This window comes from Fistularia commersonii, chromosome 8 (genome assembly GCF_037954325.1).
Source record: "Fistularia commersonii isolate RoL2024-O1a breed Wild chromosome 8, RoL_Fcom_v1.0, whole genome shotgun sequence".
Classification (NCBI taxonomy): Eukaryota; Metazoa; Chordata; class Actinopteri; order Syngnathiformes; family Fistulariidae; genus Fistularia; species Fistularia commersonii.
This window is the reverse complement of record NC_141291.1, coordinates 17,582,553-17,601,370: the sequence shown is the minus strand read 5'-3', so window position 1 is coordinate 17,601,370 and position 18,818 is coordinate 17,582,553. Positions and strand designations below refer to the sequence as shown.

General features: G+C 40.8%; 1 protein-coding gene across 2 annotated transcripts in view; it reads right to left on the bottom strand.

Moving 5' to 3' along the window:
• vav3a (vav guanine nucleotide exchange factor 3a) overlaps positions 1-18,818 on the bottom strand; it is a 101,904-nt gene that overhangs the window by 21,607 nt on the left and 61,479 nt on the right. For both annotated transcript variants that reach the window (XM_086151468.1, XM_086151467.1), the window contains exons 11-18: positions 17,816-17,884; positions 16,297-16,383; positions 16,122-16,207; positions 14,711-14,843; positions 11,079-11,188; positions 4,948-5,049; positions 3,046-3,137; positions 231-253 (exon numbers count right to left, since the gene is read on the bottom strand). In XM_086151468.1, the coding sequence (XP_086007594.1) occupies positions 231-253; positions 3,046-3,137; positions 4,948-5,049; positions 11,079-11,188; positions 14,711-14,843; positions 16,122-16,207; positions 16,297-16,383; positions 17,816-17,884 (702 nt within the window). The remainder of the gene's footprint in view (positions 1-230; positions 254-3,045; positions 3,138-4,947; positions 5,050-11,078; positions 11,189-14,710; positions 14,844-16,121; positions 16,208-16,296; positions 16,384-17,815; positions 17,885-18,818) is intronic.

Sequence of the window (18,818 nt, the reverse complement as noted above, 5' to 3'; positions counted from 1 at the left end):
AGGAAGCCATACAACAATTTCAGACAACAGCTCAAACCCGGGCTAAATCTGCACCAACGTTCTCAATCAGGTTGGTAGGCAAAGTCAATTGGAGTCTCCTTGGCAAACAGCTGCAGGAGAGAGAAGTCTTCAAAGTGTAGCAAAGCTTTTGGAGTAGAGGCGCATAGTGCACACACAGATAGGAAGGAAACACATCAACAGAGACATGCACACACACAGCGGCAGCTCACCTGAGTTCTGACGGGGCCGGGATCTGAAAGAGGTTTGAGAACAGGCATAGTGAATGACAGGTTAGCGGGTGCATGCAAACACTTGCACGCTCTCGTCGGTACAAGGCAACACTCCCTCATTAGTGGAGAAGGCGGACGCTGGTGTCTGACCGTGGTTCACTTTGTTTTGCTGCGCTGCCACTACCTGACAGCCCAGATAGAGGAGGTAACGAGGAGGGGGTAGGGAGGGAGTGGGGCAGACCTGTGGTTTTTGCTTCACCAGTTTCTTTCATTGGTTCCCTAAGGAACAGGTTACACCCCCTTGACACCCATACGCACACAAACATGCTCTTGTACCTGTACAAACAGAACACTTGCATAATCGCGCGCATACCTCCACACTTGGCTGGAAGCAAACTGCAAATATATGCACTGTACATACAGTGCTCCACTACAAATGCATACACACACAATTACACACACACACACACTCTCACACACACACACACACACACACACAATCATGCACAGTTACACACATGCATGAATACAAATACACACAAAGACATCCGATTGAGCACAAACTTAAGCAAAGACAGACTCACAAATGCCTACAAAAAGATGCACAAAGAAACACACACATGTGGACAAGCTTAAACAGACTCACTCACTCATGCACAAACCTAAACAAACACACAAACAGACACACACACACACACACACACACGCACACGCATACGCAGACATACACACATTATTCATGGCCACACACCTCTACTCAGCTGGCCAGTTGTTTGTCAGGTAAACTTTGACCTGTTATACAAACAGAGGGTGAAGGCGCGGATAGCAGAGAGCGCTGCAGATAAGCTTAGGCTTATCTGTGACCCACACAAGCACAGACACACACATACACACACACAAACATGGGTAACAAGAAGTGTGATTGTGTCCTTCTTCACTGCAGAGGTTTTTTTGCAGAGGTTTTTTGTTATGTTAACACAGGTGTCAGTCTGTTTGGCGATTTGGTAAGCCATAGAAATCAGGTTCAGGTTAAACCCACATCACCACCATGCCGTGTTTCTGTTCATATAAGATCACCGCAAAATCTCCAAAATATTACATCTGTAAAGGGTTATTGTTCAGAAAATTCATGAGTAATCTACAACGTGTTGCAACAACATAACCCAGAAGTCTTGGACGAATTTCAGAAGATTCTTACAAAATTTTACTGGAGATCTTATTCATCCTATCTTTGTCAGTTCTGAAGAACCAGATAATCCTTTTAGATTAGTGGAAAGCTCTGCAAGAAATGAAGCAAGGCCAGTTGCTCCATTGCCTCATGACACTAGTTGGAAATGACAAAAATAATTATTGAAAGAATACTTTTAAAGGTCAGATCATGACGCACACCTGATTTTACTTGAAATATCTGAGTCACAATCATCAGGTAAGATCATCAGATTTTGGGAGTGTATGTTAATGTTTGTGTCCAGAAATTTTAAAACAGTGATGAAGATGAAGCCAGTGTTAGAGGCCCATAAATAAGTCCAGTCTTTAAGACTTAACTCATGTAAACCCCTTGTTATTCCAAATTAGTTCATTCTAGAAACTTTTCCTCAACGTGAAGTTTCAAACTAAAATATCTTAACTTCAGTGTTACAACAATATAAGCCCTCTGCTATTCGTGACAGGGCACTGGGCGAAAACAGCAAGGAGTAATGACAGGAGAAATTCAAAGAGACATCCCAGCCTTCACATTTTCCGTCCCTCCCATCGCTGGTGTTGCCCAAATCTACTCAGGTACACACAGTGCCCAGGTGGGCCTGGCACTGGCGTTATTGCCTCTGCGGCCTGATAACACCATGACAGATGCAAGTCCAACAGGAGCTGGCAGCTTGCCACGGGGAATACAAACTAACACACTAACACATACACAACTGTGACACGCAGGTACTGTGTGTGCTCCTAAGAGTGAGTTTGCTTGATCATAAAAATATTATGCAGAGCTTTGGTTCAGTGAAAATACAAGAGCAAGCACCTCTTCGGTCCTTCACAGACACACGCATACGCGTACGCACACACACACACACACACACACACACACGCACAAGCAGAGGACATGTTAGGCTGGATTCCGAGGGCCTTATTTTCATTCCAAGTTTTCCCCCATTCCTTTCAGAAGTGTCATTGCACAGGGAGGTGAGTGACAGATACACAATCGGGGCACAATAAAAAAGTCAGGAGATTTTTAAGACTCCTCTATAAAAGTGCTATTAAGCTTCAGGGAGTGCTGCAAGTATGCACAGTGACATTGCCTTTAAGGTGCTCTGAAGAGTCAAAAACCTCCCAGGGAAGCAGAGGAGCTTCTGAATGAATATTAAATCTACCGATCGAATATTTGGATGACCTTGATTGCTGCAAAAAAAAAAGTGACACATTTGAGTTAAGCTGTCGCGTTTAATTCCCACAACTGCGCTGGCGAAATCTTTTTAACAATGTCACTGTGGAGATTTTTTTTTCCTTAAATCACAGAGCAGCAAATCTCACACAAACCTGTAATTAGTGACATGGGACACTTATATGCCTAGTTTTATGTGCCATTATGTCATCTGTCATGAGGTGCACAGTGCTATAAAAGTGCAGTTGTGCTTATACAATTAGATTTAATGTCTCTCTCAGACACATTTCGGTCAGTGACAAATTGTTCAGACTAGATGTGACTTATATGAGTTTGTGCAATAAAATAAACCACTGTGATAACTTTGTAGACCAAATTGGGTTTTATTTCAGTGCGTGTGTGAACGAGTGTGTGTATGTTTGTGCGCTGGTGGAGTACCTGTTTTCCCACAGCAGCCCAGGCGTCCAAGGCATTCTTTATGAGCACCTAAGCCACACTTGGAGCACAAGTATCCCTGGTTAAAGATGCCCCTGTAGGCAGATGAAAAGGAAAATTCATCACATGGATTGTTTTAAAGCACAGACGGTACCAGCGGCAGATCAGCGAAGGTGTTAGCAAAAAGCCGAATGAAGTTCGGAGACTTGCTACGCTGAGGCATTTAATGAGGCTTGATGTCGAGGAGAAATTAGATGAATGAAACCAGCAAAGTTGCCACATTTCTGACAGTTGTGGTGTTGAGAGGTGGTGGACATCCGTTCTATAGAGTCAATTGCTTGAAAAAGATTATAAGTCTATGTAATGTGACACACATTGTTTGGAATATTCAAGTATTTGCCGTTGCTCATAAATATATGATAATATTTAGGGAGGTGGCACTGAGCTTCATAAATCAATCAATTATTCTTTTAAGTAAAAAAATCACTTGAACAACAATCTCAATCCAACTCCAAGTTAGTCATACATCTGTGAAATCAAACTGTTCACTGATTGACAATCAATTTCACATGCTTTTGTGCAAATGGAATAACAAATGTGTGGAAATTTTACGTAATTAGCAAAACACCCCTAATAAAGGAGTGGTTCTGCAGGCGGGGAACACAGACCATTTCTCAGTTTCTACGCTTTGGTCACTTTTGAATGCTGGCCCTTGCATTCACTCTAGTGGTTCCGGTAGTGCAGCACATCCAGGATGTGAGGTTTGTGTCTGTCGGAGTAGTGTCCGGAGCGTGGAGGCGCTACCAGGAGACGGGTCAGTACATCAGGAGACGTGGAGGAGGCCGTAGGAGGGCAACAACCCAGCAGCAGGACCGCTATCTCCGCCACCTCATGCCCAGGTGTTGTAGGGACGTCACACAGGCATGTGGAGGCCACACACACTCCTGAGCCTCATTTTGATTTGTTTTACGGACATAACATCAAAGTTGGATCAGCCTGTAGTGTGTTTTTCCACTTTAATTTTGATTGTGACTCCAAATCCAGGCCTCCGTGGGTTAATAAATTTGATTTCCATTGGTATTTTTTGTGATTTTGTTGTCAGCACCCTCAACTATGTAATAAGTATTTCATTCAGGTCTAGGGTGTTAGTTTGGTGTTCCCTTTATTTTTTTTTGAGCGGTGTAATTATATGATGATCCAAAAGCTTGTACTTAGATTATGTAAGTTTTTTTTTTTTACATTTTTACATTTTATTGCCGTGTTGTTTAAAAAGCCACACACAAAACTGCACCCAGTCCCTGGAAATCAATAATGATCAAAAGCAACAAAACAATTTCTGCCTTAAAAATAATCTGACGGCAAAAATGCTGATGAAAAGCTGCATTTCTAATGTTTCTGCAGACTCCTTGATTCTTGTTTTTCACATATTCTATATTTAGAGAATGTTAGTGGAGCCTGTGGCTTTCTGCATATATTCACAGTGCTGCTATCTTGTCCCTTTTCCCCATCCATCGCCTTGAAGGAGTACTGAGGTGTGACAGACATTTTTCTCCACCGTCCTCGCTAGGTGAAACTACTCATTCGTTCCCGCTGTGAGAGGAAGCATGAGTCATAGTCCTCTGGGTGCCCATACTATTCAGTGAATTCAAAAGAAACTTTGTGTAAGTAAGGTACATGTGCAGGTAGAGAAGGGACTGAATGGAAAGTGACAAATAGATTGTGTAAAGAAATAAGAGGCCAGCTTTCATGATGCTGAGTGAAGGAAAAGGGTCCGTGTCTCATCCCCAGGCTTTATGACTGACTATAGCCTTGAGCAGTTTTTGTGCTGCATGCAGTATGAGTGTGTTTGTGCGGCATCCAGTGTGTGTGTGTGTGTGTCTCTGTCCGTCTGTGTTCGTTTCTTACCTCAGTAGCATGTGGCAAGAAATGCAGGAGGTGATTCTTTCAAAAGTGTGCATGTGAAACTCGTGGAAGTTGTTAGTTGCATTCTCTGGACGAATGTTAGATCTGAAGAGAACAAAATACATGACTTCAAACTCTTGTTTGTGTAAAGTTAAATTGCAATTAAATTTCCAATATGCCTGAATGAAAACAATTGATATACTATCAACTAGGCACTATACTGTATGTGAACTAATGACTAAAATTTCATTCTCCACTTTACTTGCAGAAGATAAAAATCTTCATGCAATAAACAAGTTGTATAGCAGGACCTGATACAGAGTGCAAAATATGCATTACCCTCAAACACAAACACATTGTCATACAAACTAAGAGTTCAGCCTTAGACTGCAGTAAAAAAAGGATGCTAATATGATATCTGAAGTGTTTTTACATTGTGGATCAAGTCTTCAAGTCCGTCATGAAAGTCTAAGGCACATCTCAAGATCAACTGATTAGCATGCTATTGCACATTTTACTTTTGGAAACTGGTTTAACTCTGATGTTATTTGTCGGGGAGTTTTCTCCCTTGTCAAGATAAAAAACCCTGAAGATTACATCGAAGATTCAAACACCATGTCACCATTCAAAAGTCCACATTCATGTACAACTTCATTGGGAACTTCTGCAGAGATGTAACAATAAGCCCCTCTAATTTCTTTTTGATTTGGCATGAGAGAACAGTGTTATTGTATGGTATGTAGCATAATGTGACAGTTGGGGTTCACAGCTATAGATGTGTTAGCTGCTCCAGATGCTATTTTCGATCTATAGGACATGAAGACAATTAGTTGGAGTGACTGCATTATATACTGCAAATTACAGATGAGCTGCGGTTAATTAATAAAAGCTACTCCCTGCTGTTTCTGTAACAGTGTTGCTTTTTGAAAAGGATTTGAGTTCCAAACAAGAAATAAAAAAAATGTGTAATTGTCGCTTAAAACTCTATTATGGATATGGTTAGATTATACATCTGTCTTTTGAAGCGGGAGGGAGGGGACAGAGTTGAAACAAGTGTTTTCGTCCCTTGAGATTTCATGTCATGTGCTTGCTCACATGCTTTCCAACATCTAGATTTGTCAGTCCATGACCTGACGGTGCATATTTTGTCAAAAGATTACATTTCAAACTCTTCTTGCATACTTTTTGATGCCCACACACATTAAGATTACATTAAATTTATGATATTTGTTTTCAAAAGGAATAAATTCAGAGAGAGGAATCATCACTGCAATTATTTAATTTGCCCGTCCTTTTCTTCTTCTCGACACACAGAGCTGCACATACAGTCCATCTACAGCGGGATGTTATTAGAGCCGTGCAGCCCGGCTCCCTCAAGGCAACATCATCACACATGAATCTCGAGTGCAGCTAAACACAGCCTAGTGACCAAATTCACAAGTTTGGACCTCCTCTCTGAATCTCTCCTGGGAACACAATTGGAGAATCAAGACAAACCTGACATCTAATGCTGGACTCTGTGATGTTGCCACCTTCACTTCTACCAGACGCGCAAGGCTGTGCAGCCCCGAGGGCTAAGCTCCACCTTGCTAAGCTCCACTTTTACTCTGAGAAGTTATCAAGCATATCAATGCTGTATGGCTTAAGCGTGAAATTTCAATATTTTGCCGAATCCTTGTTGGCTGACAAATGCAATGCTATTTTTTGCCAACCCCACTGTGAAAAGTTTTGTTTAATTTTTTTTTTTTCTCAAGAAAATGTCCAAACAAAATGAGACTGGAGAAAATTTTAAAGACAAATGCTGCTTCCCCTCCAGCCGGCATAAGCTGCTAGCGCTGCGGAGCGCTACAGTGCCACCCATGAGAGACCCCAAGTCCCCCAGGAGCTGAAAAGGAACAGTCGAGAGTGAACAGCGCAAACATGTCCCCCAGTCCGTTGTTATGGGAAATGTGAGATCTCTTCCAAACAGGATGGACGAGCTATCGGCACTGACTCAACATCAGAGGAAATACCGGCGGTGTGGCATCACGGTGTTCAAGGAGACATGGCTGAATTCCATGATTCTGGACAAGAAACAGGGGTAAGAGGAAAGGTGGAAGGCTTGCTGTGTATCTTAATGAAAAACGGCGTCACCCAAGGAACACCACGGTCAAGGAACAACTCTGTTGCAAGGACATTGAGCTCTTAGCTATTAGCATGAGGTAATACCATCTTCCTAGGGAATTCTCTCATGTAATTGTTATTGCAGCATATATTCCCCCCTCTGCTAATAGTGAGGAGGCCTGGGATGTCCTGCTTTTGACCCTGAGCAGGCTGCAGACATAGCACCCTCATGCCCTCTACCTTATCTCTGGGGACCTAAACCATGCTTCTCCTTCCTCCATGGTACCAACATTCACCCAGTATGTCACATATTGCACCAGGGAAAACAAAACACTGGACCTTTTCTATGCCAACACTAAGGAGGCATACAAGTCAACACCCCTCCCTCCCCTGGGGAGATCAGACCACAACCTGGTTCATCTCTGGTCTGTGTACGAACCCCTCATGCTCAAACAGCCAGCTGTGTAGTGCACAGTGAGAAGATGGTCCGAGGAGTCCGAAGGTGCTCTGAGGGACTGTTTTACAACAACTGTGTGGAGTGAACTCTGTGATCCTCACAGGGAGGACTTAGACAGCATTACAGATTACATTAACTTGTGTGTGGAGAACACTGTACCCACCAGGACTGTACGGTACTTCTCCAATGCTAAAGGCTAGGTCAACCCTGACAAAAAGGCTTAAAGAGAAGAAGAGGGTGTTTAAGTCAGGAAACAAGAAGGAGCTGAAGGCAGTGCAGGGGTATTTGAGGTGGAGGATTAGACAGGGGAAGAGGGACTACAGGAGGAAGATGGAGGAGCAGTTGTCGCAACATCAGCGGAGTTTGGAATGACCTAAAGACCATTGCAGGCTAAAAAGTGTCAGACTCCCAGGTCGAGGGAGATTGGAGTAAGGTGAACAAGCTGAACCGTTCTTCAACAGGTTTGATCAATCACTTTATCCTCCCCCAACCAACCCAGCCGTCTCTTCGGCAGTCGCCCGATCACACTTTGTGCCCCTCCCCCCGCCCCCGGCACACCCAGCACCAGTGCCCAACAATCCACAGCCACACATTCTGCCCCCCCCTCATCTCCAAATACCTTCTTTCCCCCATCACACTCCTCACCCCTCCTTCTTGTTACTTCTACCCCCACGGAGTAGAAGACCAGGTGAGAAAAGAGCTTAAGAAGATAAAGACTAGAAAGGTGATGGGTCCGGATGGGATCAACCCCAGGCTCCTAGGGTCCCCTTCACCCCAAGTGTGTGAAGGAAAGATTTCACAGGTCCTTCCTGCCAGCTGCTGTTCGACCATTTAACACCCAGCTCTACTCTCAATAGACTTTTCGTTCATTCATTCATTCATTCATTCATTCATTCATTCATTCATCTACTCAAGTGTCCATTCATTCACTGTCCCACACATCCACTGCTACTTACTACTGCACTGCTACCACTACAAGTATTGCTCATGTTCGCTGCTAGTTGAAATTTTTGCACATTTACACTGTTTATATATTGTCACATTGTGCAACTTGTTAATACAAACCCTATCTATTGATATATATTGTTAACAGTGACTATTGCTTATTCTTAGGTCTTCTATTTTTTGATAACTTTTCTGGCACTGTCCACTTCTGCTGTGTGTTGCTGAAATTTCCCCACTGTCAGATGATTAAAAGAATATTCTATTCTATTATATTCTACTCTGTTCTGGGAGCAGCAACAAAAAGTATCTGCTTTTTTTCAATTGAAGTGGTACGACACAGACTTCAATTTCAGAATAGGTAGAGAAGAAAAAAAATACTTGCTATTTTTGTTATGTTTTTTGAGAGTGAGACTGAGTCTGCTGCAAACTTTTTAAGCTCCCTGCTATGCTGTAGACCAAGGGGCACAACAGTCTGAAAAGGCATGTTAATAATATAAAGTCTTCCCCTGCACTCTTCAGTGATGAAGATTTCACCATCTGCTGTTCAACCAACAGGTTCTCTTTCATTATTTGGATTAGATTTGTCCTTTTCTGTATGCAGACTTTTGTGTCTCCCTGCCCTTTGTGGATGCCGAAACTGAATCGGCAAACAGCGTGTCACAGAAAGACCGATAACATGCGCAGAGAAATGTTTTCACAATCAGGATCAAGGAGAGCGTGTCCATTCATTTATTCATTATCTATACCGCTTATCCTGCTGTCAGGGTTGCAGGGGTCTGGAGCCGATCCTGGCTGTCATGAGCCAAGATGCAGGGCTCAACCTGGCCTGGTTGCCAGTCGATCAAAGGGACAAATATAGAGACACACAACCATTAAATCTCTTATGCGCATGTCCGAGCTCTTTGAGGTCTCGAATTAACCTGCTGCGTGTTTTTTGGATTGTGAAAGGGAACTAGAAGGACACGCACACAGACATGAGGAGAACAGGCAAACTCGTCAGGAAAAAGGCCTCCTGTTGAGATCAAACCAGGGACCCTCTTGCTGTGAGGCGGAGACGCCACTGCCTCACTCTGTGCCACCCCTGGAGAATATGTTATAATCTGATTTTCTCATGAATTCCCCCATTAAACAAGCAGAGCCTCTGTTTTACAGCCTCAAATCACACAAAGCATCATTTATATCCTAATATTTATCAGACGCTATTTTGTATTGTTGCTTTTATTTCCCTATATTCAGTGTAATATCACAAAATTGGCGAGCCCTCCTGCATTGCTGTTCTGATGGACCCTGCTGAGACAACACTCCACATCAGACAACAATAACAGATGGTTGAGATAGTGAGTGACATGTCAAATTCATTTTTAGCTTTTTAACATGAAACATAACACGAAAAATCAATGTATCCATTGATGTATTGGATAAATAATCTATTTAACAATTAGTGAATTATCACCAGGGAAGCTTTTCATTCAAAATCCTGTAACATAACGCTTAGTAAGCCAAGTAAAAATATTCACATTCGAAAGGCATAACAACGTTTCAGAGTCACAGTGCCCAGCAACTAGCGTGCACCGCATCTCACCATTATGCTGGGATGGAAGTTTATAAATCTGTGAACAGCAAACCACTCTACAAGCTGAATGTTGTGGCCCTTTAATATTAGCAGCTTTGGTATTTGACTGAAAATGTTTTTCATTTTCTACAAGTGTGCCACTTGTCCAGCCAATAATCATGCCTTTTTCTTTTCCATGACTGCAGGATCTGACACGCACTTGTTGATTTTTATGAACTATGTGATTCTAATTACACCGAAACAGCTTTATTTCATGCTTTAAAATGAGGGAATTGATTGTCGCCTGATTCCTGACCCTTGATGCCACTCAACAAACTGATGTTTCCCAGGTGAAAAATATCTATTTGTCTTTGTTTTTTTTTTGTTTTTTTTTTTTTTGTGGTAACAAAAATAATTGGTTTATTTTGTAAGGAGCAACTGATTTTTTAAACGTGGTTTCACAGTCACTGAATTGTTCAAAGTTTTTCATCAAAGTTTTTAGATATGGTCTCCATTCTTAAATGAATTCTAGTCGTAACACAGACAATTTGACTATCTTTATTTAGTAATGAGGAGTAATTTGAAAGAAAAGGAAATATGACCTATTGGCTGCTGATTTTAAGACAGCATATGTAAGAATGAAAATGAAGAAATATCCCGTAATTTTTTACTAAATAATACACTGCGTGGCACCATAGCCCACTCTTTCGGATGTAAACCAATAAATTCAGATTTACTACATGTTCAGTCAATTTAAAGCACACAAACCAAATACAACTCAACATTAATTCACTTTGTTTTCTATCTAGGGATGAGCCCTGAAAGATTCAGTTCTTCATCTTCATTCAGTTTGTCTTGTTAAAGTGTGTTTCTTATCACCAGCTAATCGTTTTGTCTCATTATCTCTCATAAATCATTTGAGAAACTCAACTACCAGAACAGGATGGGCAACAGGGTTTGTTTTGACACTGTCAGAATGCAGCTGTGACAAAGAGACACACATAGTTATCACACTGTCATGCACTTACGCATACACAAGCACACATGCACGCGTGACGTACGCACGCACACACTCACATGGCCATGCCAAACTGCTCCAGCCACTTCTTTTTCAGCTCTTTGGTCTTGAAGAAGAACTCAAAGCCGTTCTGGCCTTGGTTGTGAGTGAGGTAGAATCCGTAGGACCACTGCAACAGGAGCAAAGAAGACAGTTGAAAAATTAATAATAAAAGGATGACACACAACAACACCGGCTAAATAAAATAAAGGGAGCAGGAGGGGGCAGGAGCAGAACGAGACAGGATGCAGAGAGACAGATGGAAGCAAAGAGATGCAAAATGGAGGGATGCCTCCGGGAGAGCAAACAAGAAGGCTGAGGGGATGGAGGGTGGCATCACTGACAGACAAACAGACAACACAGAGAGGAAGGGAGCACAAGTGTGAAGTAGCTGTGCCATATAACTGCTGGGCATCTCACTGCATGTACGATTCTTTAATCAGCTGCTACTTCAAAGACTAACTTTTGGTCTTTAGCCTTTTTGTAAACACATGATCCTATTTCATACGAAAAAAAAAAACATCAATTAGCCGATGCTGGTAAGATGCACTTTTTGTGGCTACTATTTATGGTTTTGAACTTCTAGCACTCAGCTCTGAAGGCTAGAAACATGCCAAGTTCACAGTGCTGTCAGGGAGGCATTGCGGCTTGTCTTTTCCCATGAAAGAAGAGAGCGAAGAAAAGCAAGACTCCACAGAAGGATTCCCAGTGGACCCGGAGGCTTAAGCTCAGCAAAGATATCGTCTAGCTACCAATTTGTAAAGAGAAGGAGAAGGTGTTTGTCTGTGTATCTGTCAATTTTTCTATGCTCCGTTCCAGCCCCTCCCCCAAATCCTTTTGGGTGTCTCCTTGATTTCAATGGAAAGGGGATCGCACATGTAGACTTTTCTAAAAGTATGTATTACTTTATGATGTAAGTCAACAGTAAACCCAATACAACTGAAAAATAAACACCAGCCACTTAACAAAGGGAAGTTTTCTAAACATAATAAAAAGGCACCATAGAAGTACTATTACCATCTATTACCATCTAGTACTATTACCATACCATCTATTGCAGGGGCGGCAATTATTTTGGCTGGCGGCCCACATTTCTTATTTAATTTTTATGCATGGGCCAACTAGGTAGCATGCGAATTGAACAAAATGAAAATTGCTATTTAAATATTTAAATTTTGGGCATTTTATTTCCACTTTAAAATCATTAATAGTCATAAAAATGTACCAACATTATTTTGGATGTAATAAGGAGTTTTTAAACTCAATATTGATTTAAAACACTTATCAAAATATTCAAGGAAAATAGATTGGCAGGCCGGACAAAAAAGCAAAACGGGCCGGATGCGGCCCGCGGGCCGTGCAATGCCCAGGTCCGATCTCTTGGATATTTCCGCCCACAAGTAGGTTTAAGTTTAGCTTTAACTTTCTTAGAATTTACCGTCACAATGGCCCCCTCGGAAAAATCCTCATCTCGCTAATCTCGATGTTTTGACGATTAGCACATTGTGACGTTTTAATCAGAATGGAATAGTGAAAGCGGTGACTCGACAAGAGCGATTCTGCCGTGTGACAGAAAACTGTAATGATCATCTAAATTTCGACCCAGACTGAGTCACTGCTAGAGCAATAAACTCAAGAATAGCGCAAGCAAAACTTTCTTCAACATTAAATTCTGAAGCCATAAGATTTTGGATAATTACAAAAAAAGAGAATGCATGTTAATATGAAAATTACCTCAAGAAACAACTGACATTCAACCAATGTCAATGTCAATACATTTTATGATGTTGGAGTTGGCATTATAGCACAAAATCATATCACTGCATGACATAAAAACATATTTCAAATATATTTAGTTTTACCTCAAGATGACATGCATGTAAATATGAACTCTTTCACAAAAGTCACTCACGTCTTTAGTATTTCCATATGTAATTAAACACATTGCCTTCTATCCATCAAATCAGAGCTAAAAGGGACACAGACTTTGGCAAATTTTCCTGAACAAATACACTCTTTATGCCTAGGTCCTATTACAAACAGCATTATTACTGGAATCATTGTTTCCTGGCACGCCTTGGATACCATTCCTCATTATGATTGGCAATATTTTTCACCACTTGGCACTTAGTATTCACTGTGTATTTGTGTGTAGTCAGATTTAATGATAACACCATCTGGGAGGAGGTAGGCCGTTCCCATCTGACACTGTTTCAGTATTATGCAGCAGAAAAAAAAGGCAATGCAAAACATGCACTGGAACACACACACAGCAAATAAGTTAAGACTCTTTTCATTTGATTATTATGCTGTTTGTGTTATGAGCTACAAATATTGTTCATTAGGGATTTCACCAGCACAGAAGGCAGCAGTGTTGCACAGAGGTTTGTAAACATACTGTGAAGAAGCAAGTTAACGCCATTTTTACTCCATTTTATGAAATTGCATTTATCTGATAAATTGTTATGCTCCATCGTAATGTTGGAGTAGCCTTGTTAACCTGTTTGTCAGGAGTCCAACAGGGTTTGTGAGCTTTGCTGACTCTGTCATAAAGAAGCCATAATGGAGTCAACAGCGCAAGTCTCCCGTCATATTGGATAAGTTGTTATGAGATGCTAGTTTGTTCTTTAAATTTTACAGTGTGTTGATACATTCTGTTTTTCTTCCATTACTATAATAGTAAACAGGGGCAGCAGTGTAACATGAAAAGTCAAAAGTAGAAACAAGTGTTGTATATATTGTATTGGCCTCCATCCCCGAGTGAATTAATTAATTTCATCGATGGCAAATCTACCCGTCAAAAGTGGCTAATCTACTGTATTTTGGAAAATTGTAACAAAAAACACATTCAAATTCAACTAAATGTTCAAAATGTGTTCCGGTTTGTTTGTTTACTTTTTATTTCTGGTTTCAAACTGACTCAACTGTTCAAGCTTAAGAATTACAACCGTCCTTATTGTACCATAAAACTTTAGAAGTGTGAGTCACATGTTTATCCCCATTGTGATGTATTTGGGCTAAGATGTGTGGAGCAATCGAGCCAGCTGTCAGCTCAGTGAACATTATTCCTCTGGATGAAAATTCAAGGCTGATGTTTTTATTGTTGAAAGCTCTCCATTTCTTTGGGAGCCACAATACGGAAAAACTGACACTTTCTTGAGATGATGTGGTCTGCAAGCCTGGAGTTACACATGCATATAGCATCTGTTTTTTTGTTTTTTTTTTCCTCTTTGCCTTTGCCGGTTTAATTGTGCAAACAATTCTGTACATCTGCGTTAGACCACTGTCACTTTGGCCACGGCAAAATCTGAATTAGGTCACTCTTTTGAATTTAGAGAGGGAGAATAGTTATGAAAAGATGCATTCCTGCCAGAAATGAGAGTTGAGCTGATACCTTTTCCAAGGTGAGAGGTAGAGCTGACATGTGAAAAACAGGTACAGGAACATGTTATAGTGTGAGACCAACTTGTGTGCAGGATAGTGAGAATGTGATCTACAGTACAATGTCTTAGATAGGCACAGTATATAATACGCCACTGCCTGCAATGAGGCACGTGTTGAGTCACAAGGTCTGCTGGCAGCCTTGGAGATGTGTTTCCTTCCAAATGATGACAGCAACCATTACATGGCCCCGTGTCTTGACAGTACAGACCTTTCGGTTCTCCTTGTCCGAGGTCGGGTTGTTTGTGATCTTGAAGAAGTGAAGGTCGATCACTTCTTTCATCTCGTAGTTGTCTCCCCGCCGCTTGCAAACGATTACAGCAGCATCGAACAGGAAGATGTGCCTGGGTTGAAAAAAAAAAAAAAAAAAAGAAACATAAAGACCAGAAAAGGGAAAACAAAAAATATATTAAGCATAAATAAGCCAAAAAAAGGGGGTTTTGTTTCTAACTGTCAGTTTAATTTGAGGAAAAAAATGCTCTAGTTTTACATATAAGTATTTAAATTCCATGGTTCTTTGTACTTCCACATTTAATTTTTCCTGTATTTCTACATGCACTTATAAATTAGTGTATTTAAACATACATACAGTTATGCACTTTTTTTATCCATACATTTATGAGGCCAGATAAATAGACAAGATTAACAACGACTATTATAATAATAATAATGATAATCATTAGTATTACTATCATTAAATGTAGAAATACCCCTTTACATGAAAAGGCTTTATGTATTTTATATTTTTACTGCACTTATATTAATTTACAATACTGTACTGTTCTATTTATCATGAAAATTGCTGTTTGTGGAATCTTTGGATTCTCCAACATTTATTAAACATTAACTCAAGATCAGTAACACAGGGCATACCTGTGTAAGAAGCAAAAGAAGAGCAAGAACAGCATTCATAGTTTAATATGATTGAAAAGCATGCGGTCTTTATGGTCGCTTTCCAGAAGTATGACCTGTTTTTTTCTTTATTTGTTTCTCATGCTAATAGAGATGCTGCCCTCTTCTCCATCTTTCCTCTTCTTTTATTTTCCACCGCTTCCTTCAGGGGCAGCCACAGCAAATCATCTGCCACCATCTAAATCTATTCTATGCATCCTCTTCTCTCACACCTACTAACTTAATGTTCTCTTTCGCTCCTCCCATAAATCTCCTCTTCAGTCTTCCTCTCGGTCTCCTGCCTAGCACTTCCAATCTCACCATCCTTCTACCGATATTTTCACGATGAAACCTCTGCACGTTGCACGTGTACTGTCCGTCTGACAGACTCTTTCCTGACACTGGCCATCCTCGTCAGTCCCAAAGCCACTCCCTGGCTGTCATATTGATCGAAAGCGTGCATATTCACAGCTCTTAAGCTTTTGGTCAATGATGTAATCTTCTCTGCATTCAATCCAGTGAATGATAGCCAAAACAAAATCAGAGATAAGCTCTTCAGATCAAATGTTATTATTAGTCACTATATTTGGCTGAATAGCTTTTTCCTTGCTTGGCTTTATTTTGGCTTCCTGGTTAAAAGAAGAAAACACCTCACTGAATTTTAGTTCTGCTGCACCCGGTCAGTCATTATAGCGAGTCAGCTACCCGTCAAGGAAAAAAAAAAATCTTACCTGTCCTGTTTGGCTCGTTTGTCCACCGAAGCCACCCGTACCTCTCCGTCACCTTTCGGTCTCCCATAGTTACTGAGAGGCTGATTCTAGAAACAACAAGGAGAGGGAAGAGTTTCCCATGAACTGTGAAATCGATAAAAGCCCCCTTGTTATTTGGAAGAATCCAGTGGCTTACCAGGTTTTCAATGGATTTCTGATACTGATCTATTTCTCGCAGCGTCTCATTGTCTCTCTTGACTTCGTTGACATACTGTGCCAAGTCCTGCACGCATATTAGATAATAAAGTCAGGGTGCATAATGAGGATATTTCTCCACAGCATGACTAATTTCATTCACACAAAAGGAAGGGCCACTGCTTCTATGGTGATGGTGTGATTTGAGTGGCCTTTACATTTTGTATTTTCTCTTTTTTTATACTATTCTTCTCTCTTTATTTGCATTCGTCTCATTGCGGGCTTGCAAATTCTCCTTCCGATTTTAAAATTATACTGTAAAAAATATCAGCTTATAGCATCAGTTTAGGTTTTTTAAAATTTTTTTTTATTATCATACGCCAAACAGATACCCTGCATTCAGAGGACTTGGATGTTTGTCTACATACTTCTGTTTAGTCAGAAAAAGCAATCTATATGTCAATCCCACCCCTAATAAGCGACCTGCTGACACTGGAAAAACAAAAATCTGGTCTTGCTTGTTTGGACTTTAACAAGAGCTCCACGCAGAGAATGCTGTTGACCAGCAGTACGTCTGAAAGTCAGGAGGGGAGGTTCATCTCGCAAAATTGACTTTTCTCGCTAGTATCCAGAGCAAGGTTTTAGCCGGGCAACACGGTCTTTCTGCACCTGCTGGACATGACGGAGTTCGCCGGCTTTTCTAGGGGGCACTGACACGCTGTTTGAGTCTGAGGCCAGACAAGAGCTCCCGGTCTGAGGCGGTAGACAGTCAGCAGACTGCTACAACAAAATCACTTCTTTTGTCAAGTGCGTGTGGACAACATAAAATATTTGTGTGTGAACTTCTCACAGGAAGTTCTGCTAAAAAAGTGCAGAGGTCTTCACTCCGAGACTCTTTGATGCCTGACGGGTTTTGTCGTTTTAATTATTCACTTAAAGTTTGCAGAAAAGGGTCATTTTATTGGGAGATCTGAAAGATGGTAATGATGTGATGGAAAATAAACCTTCCATTATTTTTGCTGTTTGAGAACTTTTACAAATTAAGCAAGAAAACAAAACTGAAAGTTTTTCTGTGAAAAAAAAGTGGCAGTTTTTTTCTGACGATGATGTCACAGCAGTATGTTACTATGACAACTGCAACCCCCATGAGATGAAGCTACAATGTTTGGCTCCATTGACTGATTGAGGTGATCCACTTTCGAAACATCACTTGTTTGAAAACCAAAGGTAGATGACTCAGAATACTCATTTCATGGATAATCTAAATATTTCTACTTAGTATTATAAAGTTGAAGTCATCATTCAATCAAATAAATAATCAAACTAGACCATTGAGTGTTAGTTCTCAAATAGGTTTTACATTCACAGATTGACTTGTTGTATGATTTAATTTAATATGTGCCAATCCTTGAAATATGTTATTATATCAGTTGCAAACCAAAAAAAAAATTGGTATTCTCTAGTTTTTATACATGTCTTCTATACAATATACTAGAATATATTCAAATAGTAAAAAATACCTTCATGGCATCCAGTCCTTTCCTTAGGTTGTTCTTGTCTGTGAAGTCATGAGTATGTTTAACCAGCTCCTGTCGGTGAAAAAAACACACGGGTTTAAAAAAATTGAATTGGTCGTACAGGAAGACGTATTTTCCATTTAATAGAGAAAAATGTAATTGCATTACATACTGAATTAAAACGTGGTTCACTGAGGTTGCATTGCACCATCGACCTTTTTGGAATTGTGTGAAATATAAAAACAAAGCGACATGTGATAATTGCTATCTCCTGCTAACATATAGAGCAGCACAGCTACATCCCACACACAAACTTAATGCTTTGGCTTTAGATATGAAATGAAAAATGTTACTGCGAAAAGAATCCTGTCCCAAAATAAATCAGATAACGTGTGTGCTTGTGTGAGTATGTATGTGTGTGTGTGTGTGTGTGTGTGTGCAGCAGATATTCCTTGCGTTATGGGGACCGTTTTCAAGCCTTGCTTAAAGGTGAAGGTAGTACTAAGTCTCCATGAAATGAATATGAGCTAATGCAAAAGTCCTCCGAAGTGATGGAAACACAACGCAGTGTGAGTGTAAGTGAGTACTTGTCTATTGCTCATGTATGTGTGTTGCTGTGTATCTGAAATTGCTCGGTGGTGCCTTGCTGCAGCATAAACAAGACATCTCGACCTCAGCGGTGGAGGATAAGGAAGGATGCCATGCATGTCCTTCACACAGGCCCATACAAACTGCTTACACACACACACACACACAGATACAGGAAGACACACAGGAGTCCCAACGGAGATATATATGCCTGTTCCCTACTGCACAAATCCCTGTTGTCAGTCAAGCTCATCCTGGGCATTATTATCACCAGCATGGAAGAGTCGCATTTATCAAACCTCCACACATCCGGAGATACAGAGCCAGGGAGTGGTCACACTGATAGCCAGGGCCGTACATGATGGACTTATTGAGGAAACAGTGTTACAGTGGATTTGACGAGGTGGAAAAATTAATA